This window comes from Neopelma chrysocephalum, unplaced genomic scaffold (genome assembly GCF_003984885.1).
Source record: "Neopelma chrysocephalum unplaced genomic scaffold, ASM398488v2 Primary Assembly neopelma1_155, whole genome shotgun sequence".
Classification (NCBI taxonomy): Eukaryota; Metazoa; Chordata; class Aves; order Passeriformes; family Pipridae; genus Neopelma; species Neopelma chrysocephalum.
This window is the reverse complement of record NW_020897817.1, coordinates 2,050,425-2,068,521: the sequence shown is the minus strand read 5'-3', so window position 1 is coordinate 2,068,521 and position 18,097 is coordinate 2,050,425. Positions and strand designations below refer to the sequence as shown.

General features: G+C 48.7%; 2 protein-coding genes across 7 annotated transcripts in view; one reads left to right on the top strand and one right to left on the bottom strand.

Annotated features, from left to right (window-relative positions):
* FNDC5 (fibronectin type III domain containing 5) overlaps window positions 1–3,404 on the top strand; it is a 16,760-nt gene extending 13,356 nt beyond the window's left edge. The window contains exons 3-5 of one of the 2 annotated variants that reach the window (XR_003537048.1): window positions 531–664; window positions 1,354–1,934; window positions 2,561–3,404. Coding sequence is in view for 1 of the 2 variants with exons in the window: in XM_027701260.1 (XP_027557061.1) it covers window positions 531–664; window positions 1,354–1,395 (176 nt within the window). In the remaining variant the exon portion in view is untranslated. Of the gene's footprint in view, window positions 1–530; window positions 665–1,353; window positions 1,935–2,560 lie in introns of those variants that run through there. The other variant, XM_027701260.1, reaches the window with a different exon arrangement.
* The window catches only part of LOC113976243 (S100P-binding protein-like), a 26,028-nt gene extending 7,931 nt beyond the window's left edge, over window positions 1–18,097 (bottom strand). Inside the window, exons 1-5 of one of the 5 annotated variants that reach the window (XM_027701259.1) lie at window positions 17,989–18,097; window positions 14,536–15,690; window positions 14,230–14,327; window positions 13,434–13,538; window positions 5,842–5,979 (exon numbers count right to left, since the gene is read on the bottom strand). In XM_027701259.1, coding sequence (XP_027557060.1) covers window positions 5,967–5,979; window positions 13,434–13,538; window positions 14,230–14,327; window positions 14,536–15,570 — 1,251 coding nt within the window. In that variant the 5' untranslated portion in view covers window positions 15,571–15,690; window positions 17,989–18,097 and the 3' untranslated portion in view covers window positions 5,842–5,966. Of the gene's footprint in view, window positions 1–5,841; window positions 5,980–7,609; window positions 8,722–9,305; window positions 9,997–13,433; window positions 13,539–14,229; window positions 14,328–14,535; window positions 15,691–17,682; window positions 17,838–17,988 lie in introns of those variants that run through there. The other 4 variants (XM_027701257.1, XM_027701258.1, XM_027701255.1 and 1 more) reach the window with 4 other exon arrangements.

Below are 18,097 nucleotides of genomic sequence, written 5' to 3'. Positions count from 1 at the left end.
TTGTTACGTGCCATGGCTGCCCCTGCTTCCCTCTCCATGTGCCTGGGCGGGAGGAAATTTCCACTTGCAGCTTGTGCTGTTGCACGTTTGCAGGTGTTGTCCTGCTGCTGGCACACAGGACCTGCCTCCCCTCTGCCAGCTCCAGCTCCTCCTCCCCTCAGAGGACAGAGATCAGAGGACACGTTTTCACTCACCAGAAATTCCAGGAGCCCCTGTGTTTGCAAAGCAAAAAAAATCCCATTGAACCGCAGGGGTTGGTTGTTGGCGTGAGGGCTTAAAACACTTGTCCCATTTATTAACAGGGAAGTTGGAACATAATTAAGCTTCTGTCCTCCTGTCTAACTAGTTTAGCATGGAATTAGGCACGGGGGAAGGAAAGAGCCAGAGGGCTGCCTGGCTGCGTTAGAAAATGATCCTTGGGAGGAATTGTGGATGCTGACGAGGAGGCACAAAGGCGGCTGGCAAGGAGAGATCTCTGATCTCGGCAGGCTGAGCTCGTTTGTGTGATCACTAATGGTTTTTCCTGTCAGGGGTGATCGCCCTGTTCTGCAGACAGTACGACATCATCAAAGATAACGAGCCAAACAACAGCAAGGAGAAAGCCAAGAGCGCCTCGGAGAACAGCACCCCGGAGCACCAGGGCGGGGGGCTCCTGCGCAGCAAGGTGAGAGCTGGGGACAGGGCACACAGCCCTGAACCACCCAAAACCCCTCTGTTAAACACGCCCCCTCCAGCCGGGATGTGAAAAAGGAACACCCTCCACCCCCACGCGCCACTTCGTGCTCTGAGCACCCCCAGCCACACCTCTGGATGGGCCCGAATTGCCACCAGAAATCAGGATTTAACCCACAATTCTGAATTGTCTGTACACCTCTGGAAGGAAAACGAGTTCCTTGGGTCCTTCCACAACCCTCGGGTGGCACGTGGCGAAGAGGACACTGCTCTTGTAATTAAGTGAAAGTTAATCAGCAGGAGCACTGGCTGGCAACACGCACGATGTTAAAGGTTTGTCACAGCCTTAGTAAACAGGCTCAGCTTAAAACAGGCTCAAGCCTATAATTTATACCGACTTCTTTCAATTAATTTAACTTCCTTGTGTTTCTGTTCTCTCTGGCACATCCCCACCGCTTCACATCTATTTATTATTTTAAACAGCTCACTAATTTCTGCTCACTCAGAAGCAGTGAGGAACCACAGAAGCCTAAGGCTCAGCCCTGGTCCTTTTTCATCATCATGAGGGGACGGGACAAGAATTTTCACCAAACCTGACCAGCACAGTGCACTGACCTCTGATGTGGAGGTTTTTTTCCCCTCTATCCATCTTTTCTCCCTTTGTTTCCTCTTCTCTCCTAGTTTCCAAAAAACAAGCCCTCAGTGAACATCATCGAAGCATGACAGGCCTGTCACCTGATCGATGGACTCCATCCCTCACTCTCACTTTCTGCCTCTGAGCCGTGATGACTGGGGAGGTGAAATATTGTCAGAGCGACCTGGAAAGAGACCCAGTGATTGTCACCTGCTGGCAGACACCTCCTCGCCCACGTCCTGCAAAACATCTGGCCAGGAAGGAAAATCCTTCAGAAAACCCTGACACCCAAAGAAGACGGAAAAGCATCGGTGAGACAGGTGCTGACCCGGACTCGTGGATCACCCGGGCTGGAGCAACGTCTCACACACTCCTTTCCACCCTCACACTCCGTCTTCTGGGATGACTTTCCTGTCTTTGGGAATGTAGGAGGTTTTGTTGTGTCTTTATTTGGTCTCACTGTCACTCCACCCTGACAGAATTCCCGTGAGCTCGGGCACCAGGCACCGACACCCCTCTCCAAGCAGGAATGGAGGGAAGCTCATCCCACTAACGAGCCGAATTTTGGCTGCTGTGTGCTCTCGCCTTGCTTTGCTCATCGATGTGTGTTGTGTGACACGTCTTGCAGGTGGGTTTTTTAAAATCAAAAAAAAAGGCATCCCCCAGTTTCCCATTCCCACCAGGAGAACCTCCCCTGGTTGTTCTCCAGTCAGGCTGCAGCACATCTCTCACTGCTGCTGCCTCTCCTGTCTCACACTGGTGCTCTTCACCTGAGAAAACCGGGGAACACTGAGGCACAGACAGACACGAGGGGACACCAGAAGCTGTTATTTAGCTTCCAAGGATAATTTCAACCATTTTCTTCATGGTATTTTCAGCTGGGCCTGAGTCCACCACCAGTGTGATAAAAGGTCCATAAAAATGTAGCCAGTCAGCAAAAAAAAAGAAAAAAAAGGACAAAATACCTGATGATACCGGTTGCTATGCAAGGGCTCCAGGGGCAAGAGCTGTTTGTTGTGGAAGGCTCTGGCCTGAGGGACCTTTTTCTGAGGGCTTAGGTTCTTAAAATGCTTCTTTTAGCAGGGTTCCTGTGGGAAGGGCTGGTTCTCCTGACAGTGCCTGCGCTATTTTTGTGGTGTTGGAAGGGCAGGTGTCTGCTGGGGACAGCCCTTCCCAAAAAGGATGAGGATGAACGGGAAAGGGGCTGGGGTTCTCCTCTCTCTTATTAAGTGCTTGATGTTTGTAAGCTGACAGGATCCCTGGGATTGCTGGTGCTCTGGAAGCTGGTAGATGCAGGACCATCACGTGGACAAGATTTACTCTTTGTAGTGTGCCATGGGGTATCTGTGTTTATTTAATTACTCCACGAGACCACTCCATATGCACTAGGGGATGAGGCAGGATCCTACTTGTTCCATCCAATGCCAAGACAGGTTGGCCTGAGTAGGGTTTGGATCTTGTTACAACAAACCTGCACTCAGATGAGCCTGGGTTAGAAGTCCCTGTAAAGAAACAGGCTGGCAGGAAGGACTTCAGCCATCTCTCTTCTTCCACTGGCACCAGCCTTTCCAAAAGAGCTGGTCTGGGAGAAAGGCACAGGGAAGTTTGCTTGCAGGTGTGTTGGTGAACAAGCAAAGGCTTCCCTTGTGCTGGTTTCAGAAGACAGGCCAACCCCAAAGGTCTCTTCAGTGGATCCTTTGCCAGAACATACTCCTCCATCACCAAGAGGGAGAGGTCAACACCTCTGATACAGACAGAGCAATAAACATTTTATAATGTACAATAAAAGATTAAAGGCATCTCTTGTGTCCTTGTAACAACTGATTTTAATAATTTTATATTCACCTGCTCTGAGCAGAACACACCCCACAGAACTGGGGGGCTTTCCCTGTGTTTCCCAGTGACTACAACCCAAAATGTCTGGGTGGAGAAACCCAGGAAGGTTCAGAGTTCACTCTGGCTGCAGGACAAAAAAAAAAAACCTGTACCATAAATAGCCCCACAGCCATACCTAGAAAAATTCTTCAGACCACGGCTGTTATCTCCTAAAGAAAGAAACAGCATTTGGAATCCGTAGCCCTCCAAAGGGAGATTTAGGACAGATGGTACAGCATGTGCAAAACGATAAGGGAGATGCTCTCTCCTAATCCAGGAGCAGACAGCCAAGCAAACAGCCCTCAGAAGGTGCTCAAGAGGAAACTCTGGTAATTTGGCAGGTTGGGGGGTTGTGTGGCTGTTTTTAAAGACAGTTGTCCCTGGGAATGAAGACCAAACCCCCTTTGTTATTCCACAGCGACAGGTTTAAGCCATTTCTTTCCTAACAGAGATTTGACCACTCGTTTGGTAGAAGAGAATTAAAATGTGTAAAGGGTCGGTGTCAACATTCACACCACGACAGGGGCAGGAGGTTCCAGGGTCATCATGATGCCCCATAACTGCAGGGTTTGAGAGTAAGGAAATAATGCTGTTAGTGAGAAGAAACAAATGTAGCCTGGCAGCAACTCAGCTCAGAGAGGAACTCCAAGCCACCCAGTTCAAGAAAATATTTTCAGCAACTCAAGATTGAAGTGATGCAACAAGACCACGCTTTAGGAAAAGGTTCTCCCCTTATAGGAGAAGAAAGTTATCTAAAATCCTGCTTTTCTGAGGGTCATAAACATCAAAGCTGTTTAGATATTAAATTCCACTGTCACCCATGAGAGTCCAACACCATTAAGGCTCTGGGCCTGTGTGAGTTCAGGCCCATCTTTAGAACAGAGACCTCATTCCCAACAACAGCTGCCAAAAGATACTCCTGAGGTGTTTTGCAGTCAATAAAAGGAGGGGATCAGGGAAAAATAAACCCAAGACACACTGAGGGAAGTCATGCTGGGCCACAGCAGAACATACCCCAAAGGCCACCCACGTTCCCCGCGTGTTTTTCCCTGACTGCTGATTTTGACTCATTGTTGGAGCAGGAGCTGGAAAAAGGAGGTTTCAATAAATACTAAAAAGCAGCAAGTGGGAGTGGGCTGGCATGACAGGGAGCCCAGAGAGCCCTGCAAGTGCTGATTCCCTGCTGATCTCTAAAAGCAAAGGGGAGCAGCCCCCCAGCAGCCCCTGGGGATTAATCCCGCTGATTTCCAAGAACCAACTGAGCAGAGACCGAGGGCACAACAGGAGCAAGGAGCTGCAAACAGAACCCTTTGCCAGCACACTCAGGGAGTGTTTAAAGTTAAGCACCACTTGCCTCCATCCTTCCAAGCACTGTAATATTATGCCTACAAGTACAATTTAGCCAATATATTCCTCCCCCACGAGTTTAGGAAAGCGGAGCCGCGGGAGGAAGTGTGGAGCAAACAAACCCTGCACAGCGTGTCCTTCCAACTCACAACACAGCACCAGCCACTTCTCACACCTCCCTCGCCACCACAGGCACCAGCACAAGCTCTGGGCTCTCTCCTATGAGGAAAATGAGAACATTAGGCATTTTATTCCTTGACAGTTCAATAGCATCCGAGGAGGAAACACCTACACGGCGGAAAGTGTTAGTACAATCTCAGCTGGTAATGACTTTCTGGAGGAGATTTAAATTGGGAGGAGGAACAGGCTGCTAATGCCAGTGTTTGCCAAAGACATGAAAGGTTACCTCACTCCAAAGCGAATGTCACAGCTGCACATCCACTCTCCTGATAAAAATATGGCACCTCTTTGACTGAGTAGTCAGCCTGCACTTCCCAAGGAGAGAGTTGAACATTACACCATATGTTCCCCACCAAATGTAATTTCCCCCAGATTTGCAGAAAAGCTTCCTAACGACACATAATGAGCCATTACTGCCGAGTCTGGGAGCAGACGCTGAGCTGACCAAATTCCATCAGCTTTCTAGCATTTGTTAAAAAGCTCCGTGATCAACATGCTTGTTATGCTAAAATATCTTCTGTTTCCTCCACAAATCTGGTGTCTATTAAATTGTCTGATGACCCGGTGGATTAAAATGAGGATGTTCCTCCCTGTTGGTGCTTTAGCCCACGAGCCTCGAGGAAGGAGAGCTGGGTTCTCTCTCAGCTCCTGCCTCAGCATCAATTTTGTTTAAGTAAGCTCCAAATGAGGAATCTTTATTATTAGTGACAGAGCCAGGGAAGGCACAGCTTGAATTTCAGATCCCAGATGGAGGCAGCGAAGCTGGCAGCCAGAAAAGCCATCTTTTTCCTTGGAATCTGGATGCAAAGCCATTGAGTGGCAATAATGACATAGCCCCACGATGCCATTTGACACTTTGTCCTTTTTAGCTGACAAAACCCCCACATTTAGTGCCACCAACTGCTAAATAAAGCCTATTTATACCATCCAGGCCTGTTCAGCACAGGCTGCACCTGTATGGCACCAGAAATCCTCTCAACCAAAGGGTGATTATTACCAGCTTTCGCTACTTCTTGTTTCAGGGCATAATTTCTTCCCCCTTGCAGCACAAAAGTAGGGAAGAGCTGGTTAGTTTTTTGAGAGGAAGGCAGAAAAAAAAACCCCACACAGTAGTTTAATTTCAGTCCCATTGTCTTCCAGCTGCTGTTGGCTGCCTGTAACACATCGATGAACGCTGTTAAATTTTTAATTGTGAGGCATTTTGTCTCAGAGCTCACGCAGGGCTTGCACAAAGCAGCTTCTTCCAGTCTTACTGATGTCACTGGATTCTACTACAGCAAAAAAAAAAAAAAATAAAAATCATCAACACAGCCCTTGGCTACACTCAAGCCAACACACAGCACGTCCTTCCACGAAGGTTTAGTCCACAACCCCTCCCTCCCCCTGCAGTGTCTCCACCATTCAGCAGATATGAATCACTTGCAATGTCAAAGAAGGAAATTTTCAGCCACAAAGCTGCCCCAGAAGCCTCGATCCCTTCTCCAAGAGCAGAGCTGGCTGTGTTCATTCATGTGAGAGTTTTACATTCACAAGGAGCACAAACACCTCGGGAGGAGGCACCTGCCTGTGTCCAGCACAGGGAAGTTGGTCTGAGCCACAGCACCCTGCAGGCACCATCCCCACCCTGCCAGGGTCAGGTGCTGCCTGTTGAGCAGGATTTCATTCCCTCAGCAGGGCAGAACCACCACCAGAAAGCCTGTTTTAAGAGAAGGTGGTATAAATAACACCCTGGCTGCTGTACACCACTCAGTGATAACCCCATGAACAGACACATAACAAAATTGTGGAAAATTCTGAATTTCAGCAAAGGGAGCAGACTTCCTGTGGCATTCCCACTGCTCTCCCCCTGCTGATCAGCAGGGACCGTCCATCACTGGTGGAGACAGAGCTCCCCTCTCCCAGCACTGTGTGACTGCAGCAGCTGCTGCCACTGCTGAGTTACCTCTGGCCTCCAAAAAGCCAGTCTGGGAGCAGTTTAGTATCAGATAAACCCTCCAGCAATCCAGCCAGGCTGCTTTCACCACGGGAGGGGGTGAGAGGCTCTGCACTCAGGCTCCTGCTGCCCCTGTGGCCTTCTCAGAATGCCTGAAGCAAACTTTGTTAGGAGGAGGCTGAAGAAATTCCTCCCTGGGAGGGTGGGGAGGCCCTGGCACAGGTTGCTCAGAGAAGCTGTGGCTGCCCCTGGATCCCTGGAAGTGTCCAAGGCCAGGTTGGAGCAACCTGGGCTAGTGGAAGGTGCCCCTGCCCATGGCAGGGGTGGAAGGAGATGAGCCTCAAGGTCCCTTCTAACCCAAACTATTCTGGAATTCTGTGACCTGGACAGCAGGTGAAACTGCCCTCAGGACCACATGTAAATTATTCCTTTTTCAGAACACCTAATATATGGGATTCACTGGTTTAGGAGACAACAACCACCATGTGCTAATAACCCCCCCACTTCCCAATCAGTGCTGCCAAGGGATTTCCCCTTCTCTTCCCATGAAAGGCTCTCTGAGGACAAAATTTACAGAGGTAAAAGTCACCCAAAGAGGCTCTGGGGGCATCAATAACGTGATATTTGCTGGAGAATTCTTGACACAAAGCCCTAACATTGGCCATGCACCACCCACAGCTGTACAACCCACCCCCAAACGTGCTGCCCATGGATTCCTCCCTCACTGGGGGCTGTGTTATCTGGGAGTTGGTGCAGTCAGGCAGTGCCAGGCTCTGCTCCAAGCTTCCCTGCTTATCCTTGGCACAAATTACTTCCATTCTCTGTGTCTCAGTCACTGCACATCTGGGACAGTGAGAAAAACTTTCCCTGCTTTTCAAAGCCACTTCCTCCTGTCCTGCTCCAGAAGGGCAAAAAGAACAAAATATATGAACCACGACCCTAAAAACATCAGTTTAAATTTTATCTCTTTAAGATCATATTAACCAAAAGCATCTCCAAACCAAATCAAATTACTGTGATGAAAATATAATATGATTTCCTCCACGAATAAACCTAATTTGCTCTCCAAATTCCCCCCATAAACACCTAAAGGGGTCATAAGGTCCTGCTGACAACCCTGGGAAGAGCATTTTGAAGATCATCCTCTCCAACTGCAAAGAATTTGGAGGTTTTATGCTCTGTTAGAGGAGATGGAGGCAGCACAGAGATCAGGAGCTGCTGTTGGATTGTGGCACACAAATGAACACAAGGTCACACTCATCTGGGCAGCCCAGGAAGGCAAGTGCAAGTAAAAGAAGGGCCCCAGTAACACAGGAAAAAAAGAAAATTACATTTAACAGGTACAAAATATTTATAAACTCGAGTGCAAATCTCGTTAAATACTTTTACAAGAGAAGTCACAAATGAAACAAGTCGAAACAATCAAAAAAGGGAAACTTTTCAGGATAAAAACAGCAAGAGAACAAGACAAGCCAGCAGTGAAATCAGCAGCTCCTCCTGAGTTCACAGTAACACACACAACTTTGTCAAACGGAGGAGAACAGCAGCCACAGCTGTTTCTCACAGTTTTTAAACCCTCATGTTATCCAAAGGGATCCCAATCACGGCAGGAGATTCAATGCCGAGCTTTTTAAATCAAGTTTTTTCCACTTCAAAGCCCGTTTTCCAGCTTCCATCAGTGAAATGATCCAACATCCCATCCTGCCTCTGGAACACCAACTCCACCTGTGACCTGTGAGGAGGTTGTTTGCAGTTCAAAGGGTGCAAAGCATAAAAGCTGCCCACACAAAGGAGATCACTCTTAAATTGCACTTCCAAACCCGTCTCAAATGTTTCAAAACCAGAGAAACTCCCACTGGCCTTTTTAAAAGCAGATCAGGAGACAACTTGTCCAAATACAAACCACTTCAAAACCAGACCAGTTATCAACTGTGAATGCAGAACACAGCAAAATCAAACGGGGTTACACTGGAAGTGGTCGGGAATGCTCTGGAAATCGTGGAGTTTGGCCAAGTTCTTGCTCACCCAGTGGGTGTGGCTGTACCTCTGGGTAGGTTTCTTGTTGGACCTTGGGTAATTTCTGCAAAAGGAAGTCAAATGGTTAAAACAAACACAAGAGAAGCATCGCTATGAGAGGCTGGAACAGCATCTTCTCTGAAAAAAACCTTCTCCATTTCCTCAGGGTTTGCAGCTGGTACCTAATTTTCCTCTGAGGAGGTTTTGAAAGGAAAACCACATTCTAAGAAGGCACCTTGGAAAGCAAGAAGTTTATATTTTAGAAGTTTAAAGCCTGTCCTTTCAGGGACTCTGCTTCGTGCTCTATCACCTCCTTTGCAAAGCTCTTTCTTCCCTGGCCCACCACAAAGGCAGGAGGCTCAACTAACAGGCACTTCAAACAAGCAGCAAATTTTCCTCCCAAAGTGTTGCACTCACTTTAAATCCTCTCATTTGCACATTCTGAAATAGCAAGACAAACCCCCACAAAACTCCAAGCAGCCTCAGAAAAGCAAGATTAAAAAACAAATTACCTCAACGAGCTTGGTTATCTCCAGGCCTCAGAGTGCTACAAAGCTTTGTCACATCATTAGAGGTTGCTTTGCCCCTTCTGCACTTTGGAAAAGATAATTTTGAAAGCCAACTCTGTCACCTCTGTTGTTTTTTTCTTTCTTCTTCTTCTCTGTGCACAGGGATGAGCATAACTCAGGAAACACAATTTATAAACTGCAAACCCATCTGGTTTGCAGAGCAAAATAAAATCTGAAGGAGCATGGACAAACATGGGAAGGGTCATTCCTGCAAAACCAGGTTTGGAGAAGGAACATCTGCCTGGCACAGGGTTGGCACATCCACAACACAGAGAGTTTTATTTCTACAGCAAGGACAGGCAGTGAGCAGAAGGTCTCAAGCCAAAGCAACCTGGTCACACCAAGAGCTGGGGAGAGATTTCTTTCAGCCTGTATTCCATCAGAACAGCTCCTTCCCTGGAATGCTGCCCTTGCTGGAGTCCATCTCTCCCAGGTCTCTCCCTAAAGAACAGTGAGTGTGTCCTTGGCCAGTGAAAAACCCCGAGGATTTTCCATCCTGCCACTGCAGTCATGTGAGGGATGTGAATCACAGCCCTTCCCTTCCCTTGCTCTTTTGAGCAATTCCAGGTCTCCTTCAAAAACTGCAGCATCAGCTTTTATTTACCCAAAGGGAAAATTGACATTTTGTGTCCAAAAAAATGATACTTCCAGAGGGGACTTTTAAAAAGTGTTCTTGAAAAATCCAGGGGTTTGGGATGGGTTGTTTAGGGAGGTTCTCCAGGACAGCTCACAAAAGGCAAACTCTCACTGTACACAGCAGTTCGTGTTGTCTGCAATAGGTGTGTAAGAAATCACAACTTTTCACAAATTTTGAAGCCTTTCCACAGGTCAGTTCCCTCCCTTGGCATTGTGAGTCCCAGGTCTTAAAGCAGAGGGAATATTTCCTTTCACCTCTGAGCCTGAGGGCAGACAAGCTGTGCAAACTACCACTGTGACTCACTCCAGGAAGAGGATTGAGCTCCTCTCCAAGAGGAAAAGGGAAAGTCTCAGGGGCAGCCTAACCCCACAAATACTTGGAAAAAGCTATTACCTCAATGCCTCACATAACCATCTACCCCAGGGCTCAGAGGAAGAGTCCTTCTGGCCATTACACCCGAGGAAAGGGGACAGTGACACCCTAAACAAGTTCTGTTCTGTGGCAGTTCAGATTAAAACATCCCTCGTCCTTTCACAGCAGTTGAGACCAAACTACAGATTCAGGATGAGACTCTCAGGCAAGTTCTACTCATTTAGAAACCAGGAGCTCTGATTATCTCTGCAAAACCCCCTGCAAACAGAAGCCATGTGAGAGAAGCCCCTGGACCAGGACTATCACCCCCTAAGAACTGGTAACTTCTTCCCACTCCCCTCACCATAAACCCCCTAGAAATCTGCTTTATCAACTCCTACCCCATCCCCTACTCTAAACCCCAACCCACACCTCTTGAAATTTAGTGTTTGGAGGTGGATTTCATTTCCTTTGAAGTGATATCTCCCTCCCAGGCTCAGCCACTAAAGGTAATTCCTCCTTTATGGCAGCACAGCCCCAGTCCTGCACCTTCCCTGCCTGCTCTCTGTTCAAGCCAAATGAATTTGGGCAGGAAAGAACTGTTTCAAGATTAAGTTGTTTTTTTTTCCCCCTCAGCCAGCTCAGCATCAATCAACAGACCAGACCCTTTCAAGGCAGAGTCTGCAAGCACAGAGTTCATTTGTATTTCACAGATTTGTTTCTCCATATGCTCCCTTGCACTGTTCTCCCTTTCCATCACCTTAAACACACTGTTTTTTAAAGATATTGATCTTTGTTATTACAGTAAGACCAGATGGTTTGTGACTCTTTACAAGGTATTTCCTCCTCCTCCTCTCCCTTTGATTCAAGAGTGATCCAAGGAAATAATTTATCAGGTTTCTGCCAGGTTGTAAGAAGTCTGATAGAATTGCTGAAAACATCATAAACCTCTAGCAAACACACCAGGCCTCAAGGAGAACTCCTGATGGAATCCTGCTAGGGAAAGATCAGCTTCCCAGAGACCTGGGATGGGACTTGGAGCCACCTGGTCTAGTGGAAGGTGTCCCTGCCCATGGCAGGGGGGTAGAACTGGATGATCTTTAATTTTTCTATGATTTTGCTCCAAATAACACAGTTTTAGGAGCCTGTTTACTTCAGTGGCTGATATAGACCCAGAATCGCTGAGGGAGATCTCCTCAAGAGGGAAATAATTCTGTTTACTGCTGGATAAAGGGCAATAACGAGGTGCAAAGGCTGACAAATGGTCAGCTGGCAGAAATCTTGTGTGGTCAATGATCAGCCACCCAGCGCCGAGCAGATGTTCAAGTCACATCTCATTTTTACAGCTGCTACAACGCAGCCTCAGCAGCATTTAAACCCCTGTAGGAAGCTGCAAATAAATTTATCTATTCAGATTGAATATCATCTAGAAACCAGAATGAGAGGAGGCACATGGGTTGTCTCCCAATTCACTCGAGACGGCTCGATGTGAAAAGTTTATTCTGAATATAAAAGGATTTCTTTCAACCAGTCAGTGTGACTTTTAGCACTCAATCACCCAATATAAGACTATATAAGATATATATAACATATCTAAGATATAGATATCTAAGATATATGGGTGAAAGCTGTATTTATACATATGAAAGTTGTATTTATAGAGAACCTGCAAGTGCAGATGAGGGAAAAGACAAAAATCTCTGTTGTAGACAGCCCAGAATTCCCTCAGACAACCCAGCAGCAGGAGCCAGGATACAAGGAAGAGCAGACAGATTACATAAAAGATGGGATAGCAAAGGCAAACATCACACTGAGACAAATGCCAGGAGATTTGCAACTCAAAACAGAGCTAAAGATTTGTAGCAGCAATATATTAGTTGCTGCTTCCCAGAGGGAATTCCCTTGCTGGCTCTGAAACCTGCTAATTTTCCTTCATGAATTTCTGGGGATCACTCTCCATTTGCCATGCAAAGGATCCACAAGGCAGATCCAGGTGCCTGGGAACAGCACACAGGGCACAGCCAGCCCACTGAGAGGGTTTATCTGTGACAACTGGGGAAGCCCACGCTGTCTGTCGGGCTGGATTCCAAGCCCGCAGCTATTTGGAAAGAAAGAGAGGTTTGCACTAATAAGAAAATCAAATTGTGTGCATCCCAGACAATGTTCTTCCCCGGCAAAATAGAGCTGTATTTCACTCGTCAGCCCCGCTCACTTAGAGCTCCTGCCTGATTTTCTGTGACTCACAACATACGTCTTGCATTTTTAATTTGAAAGGAAGAGAAAACAGGCCACTTCAGCTTTGCCTGCCTCGTCCCCTCTGCATTACTTATGCTGCATTCATGCACTGGAAGCAGCCCTGTGGCTATGCAGCTGCTCCTGTGCCCGGGTAAGTGCAGGCTCCACACAACTGTCACTTCCTTACAACTCGCCAGAAATGACAATTATTGCACCCGTGAACGCTCAAAATAACCACAGGGGGAGGCCGTGGCTGGAAGATACCAGAACATTTTGCCCTTCAGAACATCCCAGGCCTCCCCATCAGATGTCACCCTTCAGCTGAAACCCACACCCTGCTCTTTACAACCCCTTCCCTCGCACCTCTGCTCTGGGATGACACCGCTGGGGTGACACTCGGGAGGTGTCAGCATTGAATCCAAACCTCAGCACTGGAGCTAAAGATCCCCCCAGGCTGAGTTCACAGGTTCCAGGGAGGTGGTGGAGTCCCCAGCCCTGGAGGTGTCCAAGGAAGGACTGGATGTGGCACTGAGTGCTCTGGGCTGGGACACAAGGTGGGGATGGGGCACAGGGGGGATCCATGGGCTGGGAGGGCTTTTCCAAGCTTCATGTTTCTGGGATAGTTGTCAACTGACAAGACCAACTTACCTTCCAAGGCTAAGCCAGAGCTCAGCTCTGCTTTTCCCAGCTGACACAGGCCTGTTTTGGGAACATCCCTGACACTCAAATTCCCTTTACAACGTTTTTCCCAGATATCCCCAATCTTGAAACTCATCTGAACCAGCCCTGGAGCAAGAGTGAGTCCTGTGCAGGAATTGTGTGCCTGGTAGTGCTGGAGCAAGTGTAACAGGCACTTTTTATCCCCCTCTGAAAACAAATACATTAAAAACATCAAAGAACATGAGTCCAGCCAGCCAGGCCTCCTGCCAGGACATCAATTTTTCCCTCCCCACCAGCCTCACCCCATCCCACCTGAGGGTTTACCTGCTATAGGGGGTACCCTTTTCATCATGTGGATGTGCACACTCTGGATAGAAACGTTTCTTTTGCTCAACTTTCACTCCTGAAATGCAGGGCCGTTGTTTCAGTCTTTAAAATAAGAAATAAATAGTGTTAGGGTGTTTTTTAGATCACTTGTCAAATTAGGTTGCAGAAGACAGAGAGGGCATAGTGCCCTGCAGGACTATTACAGACATGACCTCCTTGCAGCCCTGTTCTGTGATTGAAAAAAATAAAAGTGTTTGTTTGACTAAAGCTGCAAAGATAAAACACCCAAGAGCAAAGCAGGAGGGTCAGCTGAGTGACCTGGCAGGTCACTGCCCTGGTTACCTCGCCAGGAACCCGCAGAGAGCCCTCAAAAGCAGATCTTTCTCATCATCCAGGGCCGTGCCGGGAACAGCAACGCACGGAACACCTGAGAGCAGCAGGTCTGCAGGGAAAAACCCCCGAAGTGGCACCTCCAGGAGCAGGAGGAACCATCCCGACCCGCTCCGCTGCTGCCATCTGCAGGAAAAGTGCTCGGGGAGGAGCCACAACAGCACAAACATCCCCGGTTCTGCCTGCAAACCACTGCCCCAAACTGGCTTAACCACCTCCTTTCCCATTTGGACCATCCCGATATTCTTCCCCCTCTTCCAGAGTAAATTATTAAGTGCTTTTCCCCCTAATTCAGTGCACTGTAATTAAATGACAAGGATAAAACCCAGCACCACACAACCAACAAACTGGTTGAGGAAATAATTGGGATGTTTCTCAAAGTGTAAACTTGCTAAAAAATTACCTTTTCTCCTTCTCTTGTGGGGCAATAATAACTTTGCCAGGTTTCTTCCCACTGGTTGTCTCTTCCTGCACAGTCTGGACTATAGCTGTGCCACTTAACTGGAAAGGTAAGGAAAAAGGGGATTAACATGCAAAATAAAATCATTCCATGTAAGTTTTGATTGTACAGTTATATAAAAACCACACTTTGCTCCACTTGAAAAATCCTCCCCTGTACAAACACAGCCTATGGACATTACCACAAACACAAACCCAAAGGAATGGAATTAAAAACATTTTAGCTACAAGAATTAAGATGTGAGTTTACTTTAATGTCGCCTGATGGCTGCTCAGCTCCTGGAGATTCCCCTTCACCATCCTCTGGAGAGTCTGATTTCCTTGAAAACAAGCTGCCTGTTGCTTTGGGAAGTTCTTTGTTTCCAGACCCAGGTGCTGGGCTCTCATCACCAAGGTGAGACAAGGGCACGGCTCTTCCCAGGCAATCCAAAGCCAGGCCTTCCTGGCCTTTAGGCTCCAAGGATTCTTCAAGAATGCAGCTACCAGCAGTTGTAGCATATCCTAAACAATCATCTATCATTGCTTCCAGAGCTTCTCTTTCCACCTCCACCACATAATTGCCCTCCAGGGGCTCATCAGAACCGCCGACAGCAAAGGGGCTGAGACGCAGGAGATCCTGCAGGTCAAGGTCCTGCTGCAGGTGGATCCCACCCAAACCAGCACTTCCACTCAAAAAGCCAGGATAACACCCAGAACTGACTGGGGAATGCTCCTGGGGCAGAGGTGCCTCTGGTTCCTCTGCAATCTCCGAGGCATCTTCACTGACTGAGGCCCCACTGCAGCTGCTGCTCCCGGCCTGCCCACTCTCCTCATTTACACTTTGGCTCAGATGGCTTTTTCTAATCAGGTGCTGCTCAGCTTCCGTGCAATCATCTGCCAAGATTTCCTGGATCTCCTCCTCGGTGTAATCGAAAGGAGAGTTCCCTTTCTCACTGCCTGACAGCTCCAGCAGGGAGTCATCCAGCTCAGTGTCATCGAAGCACCTGCTGGTGTCCAGGGAAATGGCCACGTCGTCGTACTGGGACCCACAAAAACTGGCAGCAAGGTCGCCCTGGCCACTGTCATCCAGAAAATGGGAGCAGGGAGAACCTGGGGAGAGGAGCAGCAGGTTCTCTGATGGCTTTGGAGTGCTGCAGACACGACTCAACACACGAACCCTCTTGGCTGACTGCAGGGCCTGGAGCTGCGCTGCGGAATCCAACAACCTCTTGGCCCTGGGAACTGTGTCCTGTTTGAATTCCCAATGCAGACGGAGTCCAGGGGAATGAGGGGAACTGTCTCCCATGTCGCTGTCGCTGCCTGGATCTCTGCTTCCAGCTCTAGAGGCCTGTTCTGAGGTTCATCTGCTCCTGGTGCCCTCTGAGCAGCCTCTTCAGAGGAGGAATCAGCAGGAGTTGGCTCCAACCTGCCAGCAAAACCAACACCTTCAATAAAATGAACTCAGCTGCTTTCCAAAGGTGCTGGGATGTAACAGGGAAGGTGAAAACACTGGCTGAGGCACCACAATTTGAACTCCTTGATCTCTGTTCTTGACTCTTTTGGGTCCTAACACATAACCACCACCAGTCCCTCGTTCCTGAGTGTTCCCTCACACGGGGTTTTATCGAGCAGGACTAATACAAACCCCAATCACCAACATCTCTGTGCCACCCCCTCCAAAACTGCTGCAAATCACTCACACCAGACCCCAGGAATCACAGCTCACAACCCCAGATCACAGAGCACATTTCAGGTATTAAATAAAAGCTCCCGGTGTCTCAACCCCCACCCTGCAAAGACACAAATAAACACATAAAAAGTCTCTTTTTGGGTTAGGAAAAAACTGAGCAAGGGAAGAATGACCCGGTCAGGGAGCAGAGGGGTCATTCAGGAGGGGATTAGTCACTGAGACACTCACACAAAACACACATTACAATCCAAGATCACCAGATAAGGAACCTTCCCGTAAAATTCAATCGTTTCCAAGTATTCACAAACAAACCCTCTTTTTCCTCAGAGTGAGGACTCTCCCCAACAGGAATCTTTGGACCTGAAAGCCCTGCACTTGACTCTCAGCCAGCAGGAGAATTTGGACTAAGGAAAGGTATTTCCTGTCCTCTTTGACCAAGGATTTAAAGGAATGTCTTTTTGTCTTCCTGTTGCTTTGACTACCTACTGCTTAAAAAAGGGAGGGGGGTGTGCAACTGCAGGGATAAAACCTGGGAATTTCTGCTGCTTCCTCTTGTCACTCTGCCTAAATAATAAACATGGGCACTTTCAGAATGATGCTGTAGGAAAAAAAATACCTGGGGAATGAGCTGTGTGTGTACAAAACCCCCACAGGAATATGTGGAGTCAGGAGCAGCTCCAGTGCTTGCCTGGAGCTCTACAATTTACCTCCCAGTGCTCCAAGAAAAACATAAATAAAACCAAATTAAACATGGATTTGGTCCTATGGGGTGTGGCAGTCAGATAATGCAGCTCCTAAGCACAGAATCATGGGATGGTTTGGGTTGGAAGGGATCTTAAGGATCGTCCAGTTGCACCCCCTGCCATGGGCAGGGACACCTCCCATTATCCCCCAGGTTGCTCCAACCTGGCCTGGGACACTTCCAGGGATCCAGGAGCAGCCACAGCTTCTCTGGGCAACCTGTGCCAGGGCCTCCCCACCCTCACAGGGAGGAATTTTTTCCCCATATATCCCATCTAAACCTGCCCTCTCTCAGTTTGAATCCAATCCAACCAATGGACTTGAAAGAACCGACTCTTTGAAGCCTCTTTGTTGGAAAAGGCTCCCAAGAAACCCATTTGGAGACGTTTCCACTGCCGACAAGGAAATGGATTCTTTGCTGTGGGACCTTCCCAATTTACTCCACCCCATCCTGGGCTGGGTCTGTACTTCCAGCCCTACATCAAGGACTCTGGAAGCAGGACTTGGGTAACTTGTGTGCTTGATGATTCCCAAGCCATTCCCACAGCAGTGTGTGGAATTCAGGGGATGTGCAAGGATTTACTCTGTGGAAATGGCCTGTAACAGCTTAAATGTCCTTAAATTGATATAAAACCAGGGTGCTTGTGATTTATCCACCATGTGAGATTATCTTCTCTGAAAAGGCAAAATCCCAGATTGGGCTGGGAGGGAACTTAGAGACGATCCAACCCATCCCCTGCCATGGGCAGGGACACCTCCCACTATCCCAGGCTGCTCCAAACTGGACTTAGACACTTCTAGAGATGGGGCAGCCACAGCTTCTCTGGGCAACCTGTGCCAGGGCCTCCCCACCCTCACAGGGAGGAATTTTTTCCCAATATCCCATCTATCCCTGCCCCCTGGCAGTGGGAAGCCATTCCCCGTGTCCCGTCGCTCCATCCCTTGTCCAAAGTCCCTCTCCTGGAGTCCCTTCAGGCACTTAAAAACCTGCAATAAGGTCGCCCAGGAGGCTTTCCTTCTCGAAGGCACTGACACCACCAGCAACCCCTCCTCCTTCCCTGACGGAGCCCAGCGGCCCCTTCTCCCTCCCTCAGCGGGCACCGCCCAACCGGCACCTCAACGGCACCGCCCCAAGGCGGGGCTTTGGGGGCGAGCCCACCCCCTTCGCTCCTCCTCGCGGCCCGCCGGGGCACCGGCCGCTCCCCGAGAGCCGGGAAAGGGGGTAAAACACCCCAAATAAACGAGATAAACGAGATATAGGAGTCCGAGCAGCGGCCGCGGCCCGGCCCTCACCCGCCGCCATCTTAAGGGCGCCGAGGCCACGCCCCCGCGAGCGCGAGGAGCCCTCTGATTGGCGGAGAGCTGCAACCCCTCGCGCGAGGCGCCCTCTGATTGGCGGAGC